The 17,849-nt window shown below is 36.7% G+C and overlaps 1 protein-coding gene across 2 annotated transcripts; it reads right to left on the bottom strand.

Annotated features, from left to right (window-relative positions):
- Positions 1 to 3,128: 3,128 nt before the first annotated feature.
- LOC129902181 (serine/threonine-protein kinase BSK7-like) lies at positions 3,129 to 17,209 on the bottom strand. 2 transcript variants are annotated; one of them, XM_055977261.1, is made up of 12 exons: positions 17,057 to 17,209; positions 16,714 to 16,866; positions 16,130 to 16,296; positions 15,778 to 15,998; positions 15,227 to 15,362; positions 11,775 to 11,908; positions 11,557 to 11,662; positions 8,766 to 8,851; positions 7,687 to 7,875; positions 5,872 to 6,024; positions 4,296 to 4,409; positions 3,129 to 3,964 (listed from the first exon to the last, which is right to left on the bottom strand). In XM_055977261.1, the coding sequence occupies exons 3-12, from the start codon at positions 16,206 to 16,208 to the stop codon at positions 3,719 to 3,721; spliced, it is 1,464 nt and encodes a 487-aa protein (XP_055833236.1). In that variant the 5' UTR covers positions 16,209 to 16,296; positions 16,714 to 16,866; positions 17,057 to 17,209; the 3' UTR covers positions 3,129 to 3,718. The 2 variants fall into 2 exon arrangements, with proteins under 2 accessions (XP_055833236.1, XP_055833237.1); XM_055977262.1 differs by lacking the exon at positions 16,714 to 16,866 and having other exon boundaries at positions 17,057 to 17,200.
- Between the last annotated feature and the right edge of the window lie 640 nt (positions 17,210 to 17,849).

Genomic DNA, 17,849 nt, shown 5'->3' with positions numbered 1-17,849 from the left:
CACCCTACCCCTGATAAGGGCTTTTTAGATGGATCCATAAGTTCAGTTTTGTTGTCCCTTACCCTGTAAAGGTATTGGATGACTCTGACAACGTGGGCTAGATGTTGTACCACCATGAGGCTCATAGTGATGGTTGTCGGTTAGAGAAACTCCCTAAGAAAAGCAAAGTTAGTAGTTTAGAGATTGCATTATTTCAGTTGTATTAAAGCTTTACATGTTTTTACTACACTTGCATTGCTTTACTTTCAGTCAAGTTACTTTCAGAATGTCTTTCAGTGAGTGTATTCAATTTAGTTATTGTTTCATTCTGCTTTATTACATACCGTACATTCCATGTACTGAAAACATTCGACTATGCATCATTTTATGATGCAAATATAGGTGCTCAATATCATCAGCATGCATGAGATCATACTTCATCAGCCTTTGATGAGACCTTCTTGCTTTCGCTTGACTCCTTTTAGCTATGCTTTTCCCTATAGTTGTTCTCAAACATTTTGAGGTAGTCGTGGGTCTCGCACCTACCCATAGTTAGTAGATGCTTCATAGATAGAGTAGAAAATCAGTTCAATCTTCTTATTTTCAGATGTTTTTCTTAAAACTATAATATTTATATTCAGTTATTTCAGCTTTTGCATGATATTTCTAAAGATTGTTTAAATGCTAATTTATTAAGTTTTCGCCTTATGTTAGTCTTCCGCTCAGTAGTCAGTTAGGACAAAGATTCGTTTGGAACGAGTAATGATTTCTGACTTTTGCCCTCGCCATGTTAGGTACCCAAGATCAATGATTTGTAGATCCTGTTGTAGTGGACATTCTTGAGATATGTTAGTTAATTGATAAAATGATATTCCAAGGGTGGTCACATTTATTACTAGATGTTTCTCTTGTTGTGTTTGAGGAAAGAGGTAATTGAATTTTCTATGGATTTTGTGTTAATTATTTGACTGTGAACATGAATATCAAATGGGTATTTATTGTATTTGATAGTGCTAGGTCGGGAGAGATTTTGCAAGTCGTTGTGGTTGGATTGGAGTAGTATATCTGGAAGAAGGATACCCAAGGGAGAGTTCATGAGAAGGGAAGAAAGATTTTGAAAGGAGAGACTCATCCATTCTACAAGCTTCTGTTTGAACTTGTGAACAAGGGCATTATGTATCGGGAGAGCGTAAACATGAGGCCATTTACAAAGATTTATCTATTATGAATGTATTGGACCTGGAGGGCACATCAACCTTCATGCTCATCATCAAGTACATGACTAGGATAGTCGATCATGCACCTGGTACCCATGCATTAGCTTATGGTTCTTCCTTTCCGTGGTGTTTGATGCATTTGTTGTGCCACTAGAAATAGGCAAGGTTGCCACCAAAAAGGACATGATTGACAAGAACACATTGGTTGAGTGTGATTGTCTTCTTGCTAGTGGACCTGGTTCTAAGGCGACAAGACTAGACATGCAGATGTAGGTTGATTTACAGGCATCTCAAAGTCAAGATGTATTTCTCTCAAAAGAGATTATTAGGTTGAAGAGCTAGTTGCTGCCTTACAGATTGAAATTCTCAAGTTCAAGGATCCGATGCTTCTGCAGCGAGTAGCTCACAATGATTGCATTGACATGCTCCTTCTAAATTCTAGTTATTGACAAGCATGCCCCATCCTTCCCTCCTCCTTCTTAGGTTGTCCTCTCCCATGTCCCTATTCCTTCAACTCTTTTTTGTTTCCCTTTTAAGGACCTAGTTTACTCCCTCTATTTGTGTAGTATTTAGTTTGGTATTGATAATATCATGACATTGTTAGAAGCCTTGTGACTCAATATTGTGCTATTTTGAATGTTGCTTTACTGACTCTCTATGTTTGCACTATTTATCTTTAAAAATGGCTAATATCCTCAAATTAATGTGTTTGGCTTTGTAGTGATTTTGTCAATGTAGCCCCAGTGTTCATGAGTTGTTATTCTTACACTCATTATCTTGTTTGTTCTAATCACTTTGTCTTTTTTTTAATGATGCCAAGAGAGGGGAATTTGTCATTGATTTGTATCGGTTTAGATAAAGGGGTATATTGTATATTGTTGGTTGCAATTGGCATGGTTTGTCATCATCAAAAGGGAAGAAATTAATGGGACAACTATATTTATATTGCTTATGACATTGTGTTTTGATGACAAAATTTTAGGAGAACCAATTTCACCTATGGTTAAATATGGAAATCAAAGTACCAGGTGCAGCAAAGCAACATTCAAAATAGCACAATATTAAGTGTTATTTACCTTACTGTTTTAGTTGAACTTAGAGAACCTGATTCCATTGATAAGTAGTTAGTGCTAGTTTTACTTCACAATTCTAATACCAACTTTACTGGGTACCAGCCCAACATTACCATGCTTATATATAACACTAAGGTCTCGTTCAATTGGAAATAAATTATTCCAAAATCAGTTATATCAGTATTGTTATCCCACCCTCAATATAAAATAAAAATAACACTACAATCTCGAGATAAGTTATCCCACCAAACACGAAATAAACTCATCCTAAAATTAATCTCGAGATTAGTTCTCTCTTATCCCTCCTACCGAAACATCATGAAAATTAGTGAGCTTTTTACTTATTTTTTAATGTTTAATAAAAAAGCAAAAAAAAAAAATCATTTCAAAAGTATTTATATATAATTCACCAAAACGCTATAGGGTAGAGAGAGAGTTCAAGGTTAACAAAGGATAGAATCGTCAAATGATGGAGATAAGGAGTGTTAGATGAGTAAGAAGAAGACAATGAACTTGAAATATCACTTCAAAAATTTATTTTTCCTACCTCCATTAGAAAAGTCAAATCTCTTTATTTTTCTAGAAAAAAATTGACCAACAAATCATTGAAAAATTGAAAAATATTTTCCTCCATACCAACCACACCCTAACTCTTATACTATGGTAAGAAAATTGACCTTATACTCTAGCTCACGCCTATCTCAACCACGAAATTTAACCCTTGGGGTGAGAATCACCCAAAGACCATACAAGGGGAAAACAGTTCATTCCCCTCAACCTATGTGAGGCAATATAACAAATCTAAAAAGACAAGTTAAATATCAACAATATATGAATGAGCTACCAGCTGTACAAATAATTATCCACAAAAGCATTCAAACTGATTAATTGTAATAAAGATGCAAACCTTACAAACAAACATTCAGAAAGTTAGACCAGTTACAGATATACGTAACATAGCACTGCAAAGTAAATTACCGCCACAAAGAAAGGATATTGACCCCCAAACTCCAAGAGAGAAAAGAAAAGGAAGGATGATTTCAAGAACAAGAGACAGAGAGAGAAGCAAAACAATTTGAGCAGCTAAATAGCACTGTACATAAATTACAGCACAGGAAGTGTCTCCAGCTTTCCTTTTCCACAGATGTTGGATCCTTAAGGAACCAATGGCATTTGATTATTCCCAGAGAATAGTGTTTATTGGAAAATGTCAATCCATTTCAACCCGAGCTTAGGATAACCCGTCCACAAAAGCTGTGACCAAAACCAACCCCATCCAATTATGTTGCAAAAGAATGCTCTGAAGTAAACCAAACCTACTTACTGATCGCATGCACGAGGCAATAGATTGAACAGCCTCTCCATAGTAAACTTTTGTGATCCATGTCCAAACCCCATCAGCAACGGAGCAATAAAATCAAGATCACGCTGGCTCAACTCGCCACTCTTTCAGGAATTTGTGTTCTTCTTTTCTTCAAGAACAGAACCCTCTTTAAGTGCAATTTGTGCCTCATTTTCCCTTCCAAGTGCAAAAAGAGAAGCAGCTTGTAAATACGAAGCAATATGCCATACAGGAGATATTACTTGTGCCTGTACTGCATCATTGAGGGCTTCCTGTGGCATATCACTCATGAGATAAGACAGACTACGCCGTGCATACACAGTTGGGGAGACCATGGTTCCAACATCGATAAACTGCAAACCAACCCAAGTATTAAACGAGTGACGCACTTTGAATGGATTAAATCTACTCTGCTAACCGCTCATTAATAATCTCAGGAATATGTTATCATCTCTTTAGACCATTTTGTTACTTTATTGAATGTATGAAGCCTTGGACTACTAACATTTATCTCGTTTAGACTACTAATGTTTATCTCGTCTAAGAACACACATCTGAAAAGTACGACTCAGAACCTCTAGTTTGCAAGAACAGTCTTGTTACTCATATTCAAACCCAAGTGAAATGATTAAAAGTATAACCCGTGGCAACTGAACCTATCAAAGAGGACTCTGAATTTCCTACCAGTGTATAGCATTCGATGGCAGCCTTAGCATCTTTGTGCCTGAAAGCAGCATCACCCTTTTTCTTGGAGTTCAACGTTTCCTGCATCTGATTTGTCCACATCTGGAATGAAAGCTGCAAGCAACATTAAAAAAGTGTGGCTATCATGAGACTTTGATAATTGGCTCCAAAAATGTACAATAACTTGGATTTGATTACCATATGAACAAGCAATAAGTTACAAAAAGAAAATTGTATAACACCCAAATAACTTCTTCTCCAAAGTGGCTCACGTGTTGGAGAAGAACACAATTATTCAATGGGCATTGGGAACTTAAGACAATAAGTAAAAGAAGCAAGCCAGAAGTACATCATATTTTTCTCTACTGTTTCTGACTTTAGGGATGGCAGCGGGGGGAGGGGGGAAGAGGTGGGTTGAACTATTTCTAGAAAATATAATGTGTGTGTGCGCGTGTGGGTGGGTGTGTTGGGGGGAGGTGTTGCGGGTAGGATAAATCAAAGTCTAAGTTAGACCCAGTTCTTTTGAACTAAACAAAACAAACAAACCATGAATGTTTTTCATGTCATAATTTACAGCATATGAAACAACAAACCATGAATGTTTTTCATGTCATAACTTACAGCACAGGGAACAACAAACCATGGATGTTTTTCCCTTTGTCTTGATTTTTCACAGAAAATAGAAATTCAAGGCTAAAGATATGTTGGGGGAAATAAAAATTTTAATCCCATTTTACGGCTGAAAAGAAAAAAAAAGTCCAACACCTGCATAAAAATGTAAATGCATCTATATTTATTGCTTTATTTAATTTCAAGTCTCGTATTATTTTTTCCCAGGTTAACATTTGAATTTTCCTTTCTTTTTTCTTCTCTAGAAGACAAAAGTGAGAGTAAATATGTGAGTTCAGAAGTTGGGACTGAGAAGAATAAAAAGTACTTATATAAATAAGTTATAAAACTACTGGTATATATAAACAACAAATTATGTGGGGCGGGTAGAAAACAACAAAATGTGCTATGCAGGGCAGGGCAGGTTGAAATCTTTGTGGGTTTGCCCCGCAACCGCACCGCACCGTTTTGCCGACCCTATTTCTGAGAACTTCCTTTGCAACAGGCTATTTGTCCACGAGGACACTGGTTTAGACGAAATTCAAATCAATTTGCTTAGAGAAATCCTCTAATTAGGACAACCTCTCAAGATGAAGGCACAACAATGATATAATTTGATTTATTGGAGGAGATTCTCTACTTATAACCTTTTGTAGCAGTTGAAATGTGTGTAACAACGCTTCTTAAACTTGAAACAGCATTGAGGAGCTCTCTGGTTGTTAGGATTCCTTAATATGAGAGGAATCACTACAAACCAAATCATCGAGAAGGGATAAGAGGCACGTGGACAAAAATGTGAGGCCCCCTCCTATGCACACATGTAAAACTGCAAGGATAAGAGGATAAAATATCCTCACATGGCATGAGGCTAAAAGTATGACTCAATGTGTTGAAGATAAACACTGAAAGGGAATGCATGTACAAGATGAGGACATCGATTCCTCAAAATTATTACTGATAGACAAACCTCAGTAGCTGCTCCTTCATCGTCCTTGTACCCAAGCTTTTCTAAAATCTCATGGATGGCAGTTAGATCCATTCTCAAGCAGGCCTCACCAAGTGGAGACAGAGACATAGTTCCACCATCACGTGATATACCCATCAAAGTATGAGAAGGAACCTGCAAAAACAAGTAACCCAAAACGTCATTACGGCTAAATTCTATCATTAATGTGATCTCTGACAATTTACAGTCAGCTAATATAGAAAATTAAAATTTAGGGACAATAATATAACCTAAATGTTTCTCACCTTATCCAAATTACTGTTTTTACTAATTTAACTAATACAGACTAGGACCAGATTAAGAGAGAGAAAATTAAATGCATTCATCAATGTTGTATCAGGGGTGTACAATGGCATCAAGCATTCCTCATATATATTGTATGGATATCTTTTTACAGATTTAAGTGACTCGATAACACCAGGAGGAGAGTGAATAGATACATAAAAGCATCAAATTAGGCTTCCAATATTATTTTTGATAACCAAGAAATCCCCAAGGGCCAGCTGGGATACGGTTCGAAAATAGCTGGATATTAGATCCCCCTCTAACCTTCTCCACTTAAATGTCAGGCCTCGTTCGCAGCAAGGTTCATACTCACATTGGGTTCTTATTACGAGACCAAATCCGTGGGAGTATTAGGCTCCAAATAGTTTATACTGGTATAATTATAAAACATATTTTTCACAACAGAAGCTTGAAAATAGTACGCCACTGACGGCGATAACAACCTTCCATACCCAATGATTTACCAATTAAACTGTAAAATTGAATGTTGATCACAAAACTGCAGCTACTTTTCAATAAACCAGCTTATTAGACTACAGCAGGTTGTAAGGCACTTCATGTGTTAACCTTTACTAAATTTCCTGTTCAAACAAACTGGAAATAGCTTCAAATTTTTATGTCAGGGAAATTTATGAGTGATTCCAATATAAAATAACAAAAGGACGTATCACAATCAGTGTGTGCTTATTAGTTGTCGCACACACCTAAAGGAATTCAGCAACAACATATCAGCTTAACAGCCATCCACAATATAATGTCTACCAAACTGCTTTATCATATTTACTTTCACTGTTATATAACTCTCGCCAAAAAAAAAAACAGCTCACAGGGCAAACTTATAAAAAGAAAATAGCTGAAGAAACAAAAGCTGAAAACTAAAACCAGAAAAGCACACAAGCAGGACAGAAGAGCTATGGCAATCCATCCCCAGCTGGATATTTTAGACAATATGGAGAGGAAGGAACAGAAGACATTTTTTTGGAAGGAGTGGAAACCTCAGTCCCTTTTTGGAAAGCAGGCTGTCTTATGAACCTTTATTCTTTCTTTGGATACCGGAACCCCCGAGGGCTAGTGGCCCAAGGTTTGAAACTTCGCTAATAATGGCGGAAGGCCCCTACCCCTCTCCACTTATACCAGCTTTGGTCTGAGGTAGTGTTCAAACCTGAGACGTGCACCGAACCCACACATCATATGTTTCCCTCTCACCACTAGACCAAAATCTTGGGGGGCCTATTTATGAACCTCTTTAGTTGCCATAAGTTTGTTAATGAAAATGATGTAAATCATTTTTCGGATATTGTCAACTCCAATTTTACTTGGGAGTCCTTTCCTTCCGTACATTTTGCATCCCTGTACACCAACTAATGAAAGTTTTACTCGATCAAGAAAATAGAAAGAAGAGCACGCAGGTAGAAAAACAAATATCAAACTCAGCAGAAACCTTAAAGATAAAGTAATAGATAGTAACACCAGAACAAGAAAAAACAAAACCTCGGTTTCTTTCTGAAGAGGAAATAAAGCAGCAACTAGCGACCTTGGATTTGGCCGCTCACGTGGCTCGTATTGCAGACATCTTGAAGCTATCCTTACCAACTCAGTTCCATCATCAGAAGAAAATTGGCCTTCCAAGCAAGAATCTGTAAGCATCTGAAGATTCCGGTCTTTAATCAGATCAAGGGCCTGACAAAAACAGATAACAGTATTAGAAGGGATGAGCACAGCAAAAAAAACAGTTCACGAGTACCTGGCCAACAACCAGATATCCTTTATCATAAACAATTATGATATAATTGATCCTACTTTACAACCATTTAGTCGCTGTAGCACTGTCTTCAACAATCGGTGAAACCAAGCCCCCCCCCCCCCCCCACCCACAAAAAAAAAATAAACATACAAATTGAATTTGATGCCTGATCAACACTATTTTGCCAAGCTTAGCACTATTGAGATTGAACAAGATAGTTTACCAAAGAATAGGAGAGGTGGGAATAGGAAAAGACGAAAAGGAATCAGATGTTCATGGGGAGTTAGTAATGGATTCTTTTAGGAACCTAGTCAACGAAGACAGCCATGAATTACGGGAGTTTAGAAATTAGAACTGAGTTTTGTTGTACAAACAGCTCCTGAGTGTACACTGCATACAGGGAGAACAAAACAGCCAGGATTTCTCTATTTAGGGAACTATGTTAGAAGTTGTGTGTCAGCACTCAGAGAGCCCATATATCAACAATATTTCCCTTCCCACCCTTGTATCCTACTGCTGTTTTGCCTGTATAAAAATGAGGTGCAAACCAGTATGAGACAACATTAAACCAGTAATTTCAGCCCAGCCCTCCATGGGATAAAATGCAGCATCAGTGTCTCTAGAGCTCAAAACAAATTGAAAATTACCACCTCTCCTAATCAACAATATCTTCGAACTCATAATTGCCTTAGATCAAAAAGATTTTCCCATTCATATAAAAGATGGATTGGACATAAACTAGGATGAATGAAGCACATTAACACATGTTGTCTTGTCCCAAAAGAAAGTAAGCAATATCATCTTCAATTAGCAGAAAAGAGCATACGTGGCTTGGAGGAATATGTTTTCCACTGAGAAGGTCAAGCAAGAGTGTCCCAAAGCTATACATGACGCTCTCCGGGGTAATTCTTCCTACAAAATTTCAGAATAACAGAGTGAATAAAAATAAGTTTAACAACTCATGGCCACAAATATTATTATCATAGAGCCTAATGAAGCAATTATTCCAAATAGATTACAGCAACTAGCTAAATGAATAAACCAATGCCACAAAGGTAAAATTTGCTAGTAAAGAAGGCACCCCTTTAACCTTCTAAGTCAACAAAGAAAGATAATCAAGCAATCTACTACGAACACGCAAGAGGCAGCAAAATCATCCGGCTCCTCCCTAAACCCCCCCTCTTCCTCTTAAGAAGGGAAGGGAAGTATCAAATAACGATGAGTTCTTAAAAAAAAGTATGTAAAGATATGATACCTGGATCAAACTCAATCCCAAAAACTAGGTAATGAAGGAAGGATTGTCCAAGACAATATAAGGAGTCCAATTTCCCATCCCTCTACCAATGTGGGATTCTTAACACTCCCTGCACATCCGAGCCTCAATTGGAGCGTGAGCACTATAATATGGGAGGCCAACATCGGTGAACAAAGAATTGGGATGTGCCTAGGCTATGATACCATGTAAAAATTATGACACATGGACCTAACTCAACCCCAAAAAGCTAGCTCAGGAAGGGAGGATTGTCCAAGTCCATATAAGGAGTCCAATTTCCCATCCCTCTACCGATGTGGGAATTCTTAACAAAGTCCTTCGACACACCATACTCTTAGATTGTCGTTTATGACTATCCCCTATTATATGTTTAATATAAATGGAGTAGGTTCAAGTTTAACCATGCTTGTTAGACATCAAGAGCCTAAAATGAGAAACCACGTAAATCTAAGAACAGATACATAGCCACTCTAAGACTTTCAGATGGGTTTAAAAGAGATTCTATATGATCCACCATAACTGGCTCACCACTTGAAAATGGGTCGGCAAGTCGATTTACATCTTCCCCTAACACTTACACATGTAGCACCTATTAGTATGCATGATCCTCCTCTTCCTAAAGAATCAATTTCTTTTATGACCAGTTCCGAAACTCGGGGGATGATAGATCGACCATCTATATCCTTGTGACCCAAATATCAAGCTTTGTATATCAAATTTGAATTTGTGACTTGCACCTATCATAAATATCGTGTTATATTACCTTTGCCTTTTGAACCATAGCCTTGAAGATATAAAAGTTTTTGAAAGCTCTTTGATTATGATTTATTAACAAATATTGCTATATTTTGATCGATAAATAGTAAAGGGCAGCCTAATGCACTAAGCATCCCTCGTTCACATAGGGTCCGGGGGAAAGCTTGGACAGATGGAAGAAAATCACCTAATGTCTTTCGTCTCTACTAGAATTTGAACCCGCGACCTCATGGCTTGGCCTAATACTTTGTCCGTTGGGAAGAAATCACCTAATACTTTAGCCTTACTGCATGTTCGGTTTCTCATGTCTTTCAAAAAAAATTAGCACGCTTCACTTCAATTGCTCCAGTATCAGAAGTATCAGCATCAAGTTTGGCCAATAACGGTGAAAAATATTTGTTGGAAGGCTGTTAGATTAGCTTATCACCTGCCTCATACTCGCCTTTTATCTATTTAAGAAGTTCAACCAAAAGAAGCTATTAAAGTTTGCCTTCGTAGTTATAGTATTTTGGAGCTAAATTTAAAAACTACTACATGCAGCAGAGGAGCTAAGTGATGGTTCCAAAGACCACCAAAGTAACTAATCCCTGGAACAAAGATCAAATTGTAGCAGAGGTGACATTGGTTTAATTGTTCTTTTCTAGCCAAGTCTTGGTAGACTGTTTCACCACTACGTATGTGGGTGGAAAGTAGCAGTTATTTTTAAAGAGTATAAGATATATACACCGGCAGTATAAGAAATTTTTATACCATTAGATCACCCTTACCTTTTGTAGTAGGTAAATACAAATCCCATATTTTAAGCAGGCTTACCGGTAGATATTCTTAGGGTGTCCTGATAATGTAAAAAATTATATACACCAACGGTGTATATAGCTTAAACTCATCTTTAAATTAGTGCAGTACGCACAAGTTGGCCTGGATACCACCATTCTATTAGTAAAGAAGTAGTGTGTGGACAAACAGCATTTTATGTCATGCTTAGTTGCTTAACATTTTGCTTCTCAAACGCTTTTAGCTGTTTAAGAAATTTCAATAATGTATATATCTGGTAAAGCAGTAACACGACTGCTGCTGATAGATAGATGCAACAAGGAGAAAAGCTTCTGTGAAGACAATAAACTCTTAACAATCCAAAAGCTGCTTCCTCTCCCTGAATTTTCCTTGAATTTTATGCAGCTCGTTACAATTATACAAGTACAAAAGCTATATATATATCACTACACCATCCATAGGGAAACAGCATGGTAATTACTTCACAGCACTAACTTGTTCCTGACTTGAATATATACTACCTTTAACAAGAACAACAAACCCAGTGTAGTCCCAAAGCAAGGTCTAGGGAGGGTAGAGTGTACGCAAACCTTACCCCTATCTCGTGGAGGTAGAGAGGTGGTTTCCGAAAGACCTCATCTCAAGCAATGCACAACAGACCAGTTAAGAGAAAAATACAGAAGTAAAGAGAACATAGAAAATAATAGGGAAAGCATAACATAGCATTCAAAAAATAGGAGCAATAACAATATACTACCTTTAAGGCTTTAACAATTACAAATTAAAAAAATGATGTATATGTATATAGAGGTACCTGTCCTCAAATATTCAGGAGGAGTAAATGCCAAGTTTGTGCTGTAACTTTTTCCATCTCGACTATTTTTCATCAAACCAAAGCAAGAGAGACGGGGGTCGCCTTCCTGAGAAATAGACAGCGGGTAGATCATTAGAAGCAATCAAATCCTTAAATCTGTAAAACTTGATACTAACCAATGACCATCAAAATAAATGACCATGTCACTAGGTACTTACTTCATCAAATAATATTCTATAAGCATTAAGATCATGATAAAGTGCCCTCCCTTTGATTGTACAATACTCAAGAGCCTGTGCAAGATACAAAGCCACCCTTAACCGCATTGCCCATTTCATGGGTTGTGTCTCCCCTGGATATGTAAATACAATAAGTCAACTGAAACTTTAATGATCACGAAGAAATATATGTTCCATAGATCTTCACGAAAGTTGTGATTTTCATTTTCCCTCAAAAAAGCAGTAAGAAGATATGAGTGTTCTCATTTCATCCAATCTCATTTTCCATTTACCAACTTTCTAGGAGAAGTTTGGATATCATTATTAGGTTTACTTCTCAAATCTTCAAATTGTCTCGACAAGTGATGAGGGTAAAGGAGTTGAGTTTTAGATTAACATACTATAATATATTTATTTTTTAAGACTGTGGTGGGACCAGCTTTCGTGCACCTTGACTAATTCCACGGGATACATGTTACCTCCCACCAGCAACAGGTACCAAGTAACTATGTCCACCAAGGCTAGGCTAGATGGGAAGAACCACCTAGTGTTTTTTCGTCTCAGGTGGGATTTGAACCTGAGAGATCATGGCTCTCAACCATTTCATTGACCACTAGGCCACACCCTTGGGTGCGATTAACGTACTATAATGATCAATCAACTATCCTTAATTTCCAATTAGTTCAGGTTGGCCATATGAATCCTCCTTGTCCCTTTTCCCTTGAATTCTACGCAAGTTACTGCGTCCTCTCTTCTCAAAATGTGGATCTACTCGTGATCACACACTAGAACTACTAGTGAAAATCAATCATGGTTGAGCCATCCAACATAGAGTAACCTCAAAACAATTTTCTTAGGGCTACATATAGCTTGCAGGTAACACCAGGGCAACAGCAGTCCATGATATTTAGGAAAGAGAACAAAAAGTATAGGCTTACACCATGGATCTGGCATGAGTTTGTACTCGTTTACCTCACTTGAGGATAAGCTCAACAGTAGTATATAAGATGAGGTTTCATGGTGGTATGTGCAGACAATACTGTGTTAATTGACGAAGCTAGTGAAGGAGTCGATCAAAAATTGAAACTGAGAAAAAGGTCACTCTAGAAATAAAGGGTTTTATGAATAAGTAAGAAAAATATGTGCACTGCAAGTTGAACCCCCGTAAGCAGAAAGAGAGTGGAAGTGAATTAGTTAAGGTTGTGACACCTAAATGTAGACAACTAAGATATCTAGGCCAATGTTGTCAAAGGCGAAAAGCACAAAAAATCTTTCAGGTCCGTTGGGGCTTTAAGCGCAAATAAAGAGTGGGCTTTACTGAAAAAAGGCACAAAGGGAGAAAAAATACAAAAATATATATTTAGTCCAAGACTAATAACTATAAACATGAATCACAAATATACGACCAAAGAAATTGAATAAAAATTATGATAAAGTGAAATATCAATTGTTTAGTGTCACTTCTTCAAAAGAGACTCATTGGCAAGGAAAAGTAACTTTGATGACAACACTAAAGTGCACATAAAGCGAGGCGAAGCGCTCAACACGTTTTGAGCCTCGTTTCAAGGCTTAAGAGCGCTTAAAGCGAGCCTTTGACTACACTGATCTAGGCTAAGTAGTGAAGATGCAACACCCAAAATAAAAAGGATGACTGAAATGAAGGAGTATATAGACATGCTATGTGATAGGAAGATACCTAACAAAATAAAAATAACATATAACAGAATAATGGTTTCAAGTCATATGGCTAAAAATGTTAAGCTTTTAGTATGGAAATTAATGTTACGCCTCTAAAGCTCAATATACCCATAGCATGAATGTTGTAAAAGTGCAAATGTCAAGAAAAAGGTGCAATACAAGGTTGGAGAAGACAGAAATATCACATTAGATAGTGGAAGTAGCACATATAAGAGATAGAATGAGACAAGTTCTAATATAGGCATGTCTTACATAGCCTTCATATGCACCGGGGCAAAGTTCTACAGTGATTGAAGTTACCAACAGAGGGCAAATAATCCTAAAATCACTTTTATTATCAGTTGAAGAAATCTTAAAACTGACTATGGAGCGAAGCTGTCTCAGAAAGACCTACAAACTCACGGAATCAACACAAAATAACTACGCAATGAACACACAAAAGGAAAATCATCCATAAAGGCAAAATCAACTAGTTGATATTAAAGTTTAGTTGTAGTTATTACACCTGCATTAAGTTTAGGAGACTAAAAAGAGTCTATTCACTCCGGTTAGAAACATGTATACCATGGGACAAGTGTGAAACTTATCGAACTTTAGTTTTTTTTAATGATCAGCAGACCTCCAGGATTCTCAAGTTTATCTTAGAAATCATTATTTATCATTGGAATAATGAGCCCAAATAGAGCTAAATCGACAGGATGATCTATATAGCTGACCTCAACCGCTTTGGGATAGAGAGTACTTTATTGATTGATTGACAGTAGAAAAGCATGAGTCAAAAAAGGAGTTAAAAACGTTTTTAATGTTCAGACCATAGAGCAACTAAAAGGGGAGCCAGTTACTATAGCTCTGCTAAGTAGGGGAGAAAATAGCAGTGTCATTGGCCTTGTTAGGTGCAACTGTATGGTGGTTAAACAAGAAAGGTTGAACAAGAAAAAGGACAAAATCTCTAGTAAAATTCCTAAATCTTAGAGAACCTGACCAAAGCGGGACCATGCCAGGACATACTTCTGACCTCCTAAGTTGCTGGATTCCTAGGAGGGGCAGCAAGTCTCAAAAGAGATGGTGGAAATTGATTCCTTCATGTATTTGATGGTCTGTCTGGAGAGAAAGGAATGGTAGATGTTTTGAAGATAAATCCAATTCCATTCACAAAGTCAAATGGAATTGATTGGTATCTTTACTTTTTTGGCGTAAACAATTACGTATAGAAGATGTCGATCAAACCATAGACTTGATAGGAAGCTTGTACATTTTTGTTGGATCATGGTTGTAACCCTTTTGATGGTGTCCAGCATTTCCTTAATGCTGAAGAATACTACTTACCGATTGTCGAAAAAATCTGAGCGCCCTTGTATTGTACATCTTCATTTATGTGGAAAAAAAAAAAGAGGGGGATAGCTCAGTGCACTAAAGTTCCTGCTATGCACAGGGTCTGGGGAAGGGCCCGACCACATACATCTTCATTTATGAATATTTATTTATTTAGCTTTACCTTTTTCTGATAGACAATCAGTCCCCAAAAAAAAAGGGATATTTAAAAATAAATTATATTTCCATGATTGTGCCTATGAAGGTAGGGGTAAAGTATGTGTACATACTACTCTCTCCATACCCCACTTGTATTGCACTGGGTATATTGTATATTCCCATGGTCTCTACACCCTAGTACAACCTTTTTTTAAAAAAGTAAAGCAACGGTACAAGGGTCATGACTAGGATGGAAAATAAAATATGAATGTAAATGAACTTACAGTGAAAGAGATGCTTTGCAAGTGTCTCATTGGGCATAAATTCTGCCACAAGCAACCTCTCATCACCCTCACAACAACAACCAAGAAGATTTGCTAACCTATTGTTGCGGAGTTGACCGACCGATCTTGCTTCTTCCTGAAGTTCACGATTTGGAGGATAACGAAATGGAAATTAAAGTCTATTGCTTAAACAATGTAAAGCAGGAAAACGACAAGATATTCAATTTCAAGCTATTAATACATCGAAAGGTGCATGCACTAACGACAAAAATTAAGACGTGTAAAAGCGTCACACTTCAGTTTCGCATTTATCACTCAGTAGTCTCATATAAGAAACAAATGGAATGATGCTTTCTAATAATACGACAGCTTAAGATCTCCAACATTCTCTATTGCCTTTCCTAGTAATTGTTATCTTCCTTTTGCAATTTTAAACATTATATCACCAAAAGTTAGCAGAAAGGAAAAGAATTATATCATTTTATATAACAAGAATATAGAAACTTAAATACCTGAGGGAAATACATAAATGCTCTTTACAAATAACTTACTAAGAACTGTCGGGAATCAGGCCATGCAGATCTATTAAAGCGTTTGACAGCAACCCTCCTTTGGTTCTCTAACTTTCCCTTATAAACAACATTAGGAGCTTTTTCACCATGTTCTGAAACTATATTCTCTACAGCAAATCCAGAAGTAGATATTCTCAGCTGCTCAACAGTAAACTCGCGGAACGTAGGTAAATCACTAACTTCAGCTCTTTCTTCATCATCTATTAGAGGAATGAAAACCGACAAATTCATTTTCACAATAACAAAAAAAAAATGAAAACCGACAAATTTACAATTCTGAATCAACTGCCCTTGGATGATGATAGAAAATACCAAGAAAAGCTTTACATACCAGGATTCTGAGCCTCGTGAATGGGACCATTCTGTCCACTCCAGCAACACCAGGCGAGTTTAGAACACTCACAGCCCATCCTATTATCCGCCCTACTTTAGAGATATAGCTGCAACTTTTTCGTTTGTATCAATCACAACCACCACATGTTCTACAGCTTAGAAGATCTGCATTTGAGTGCAAAAAAGTTTTTTTTTCATTACAATTGCATCCTGATTATTAAAAATATATCCTTATCATTAAACAAGAAACAGAAAGATAAGGTTGAAGACTTGCAACACAACTGTCAGCCATACACAATTTCAGATGTACACCCCAAAACATCATACAGAAGTCTATTGAATCTTGTATCAGCAGTTCAAACAAACAACAAAGCACACAACAGTCTATTCAATTAGCAATCCAAAACTCAAAGATAGATGGGGGCAGAAATTCCAAGCACACAGCTACTTCCACTAGACATCAAAAAGGTAAAAATCCCATACAAACAAGAATCATACACATCATGTTTCAGCTACATCACAAGTCAAGCAACGACAAAAAAAAATGGAATCATGACAGAGTATAAACCCCAAAAAAAGTACCTTTGATTCAAAAAATTTGAATCAATCCAAAAACAGTTTGATATCCACATAAGGAATGAATCCCAAAGCCACAAACTTTCTCCCCCAAATCCAATCAAGAACCAAAAGTTGCCCTTTTCCAACTGAATCAACACACACCAATTTCAAACCACCCTGAAAAATTCATCATACAAGTCAACCCCAAGTCAAAAATCAAAACTTTTCAAGCTAATAAGCAAAACCCAACAATAAAACCACAGACATCACCAAAAACAAACAACCCCACATACAAAAAACACACCAATCTTCAGATGGGTTTGAAAGATAAAGACACATATATCAAGAAAATAGAACAGTTACAAACCAAAAGCAGCTTTCTTGAAGATTGATTTAGTCAAAAAAGGTGCAGTAGAGTAATTTCTTGAGAGAGATCAAGAAAGTGAAAATGGACACAAGTGAAGGAGAGCATATATATATATAGTAAGAGGATAGAGAGAGAGATGGGAAGAGCGGAAAAAAAAAAGATGTTTTTGTACAGATCCCTTTTCAGTGTGTACATATTACTCAAGTTACTACTAGGACAACTACTACTAAGTATAACGTGTACTATTTTCCTGCTTTATTTCCTGATTTTCCACCGACATTAAACCCCCTTTTTCTCCTTATATTTTTTTTTCTAAAGACACCAACACCATAATCTATTGTCTATCCATCTGGCCTTGGTATTATAAATATAAATATGTTATAAACTAACTAACTTGACAATTTTATAAAGGAAGAAGAGCAAGAGAATATATATAGAAAGTATTAATATAGAGAGAGTAGTAATATAGAGAGAGTAGTAGTAATTCTCTTCTTTTATATGTGTTTTTACATTGAAGTATAAGGCTATATTTATAGTCATATATACAAGTGGAGGAAAATATTAGTGGGCAATTTACCCACTTAAAAAGTAAATGGACTATCCACCATTGTAAAGTGGACAACCATTTTACTTGGTTGATAATACTCCCCCTTGGATGTCCACGAGAAATGTGTCTCATTAAAACTTTACAAAAAAAATAATATACATTGTTATTCTGAACATCCATAGATGTTGTGTCTCGTTAAAACCTTATTAGGAAAAATCCAGTGGGAAAAAGCCTAATGAAGGAAAA

This window comes from Solanum dulcamara, chromosome 9, assembly GCF_947179165.1.
Source record: "Solanum dulcamara chromosome 9, daSolDulc1.2, whole genome shotgun sequence".
Taxonomy (NCBI): Eukaryota; Viridiplantae; Streptophyta; class Magnoliopsida; order Solanales; family Solanaceae; genus Solanum; species Solanum dulcamara.
The sequence above is the reverse complement of the archived record's forward strand: the minus strand, read 5'-3'. Positions and strand labels throughout refer to the sequence as shown.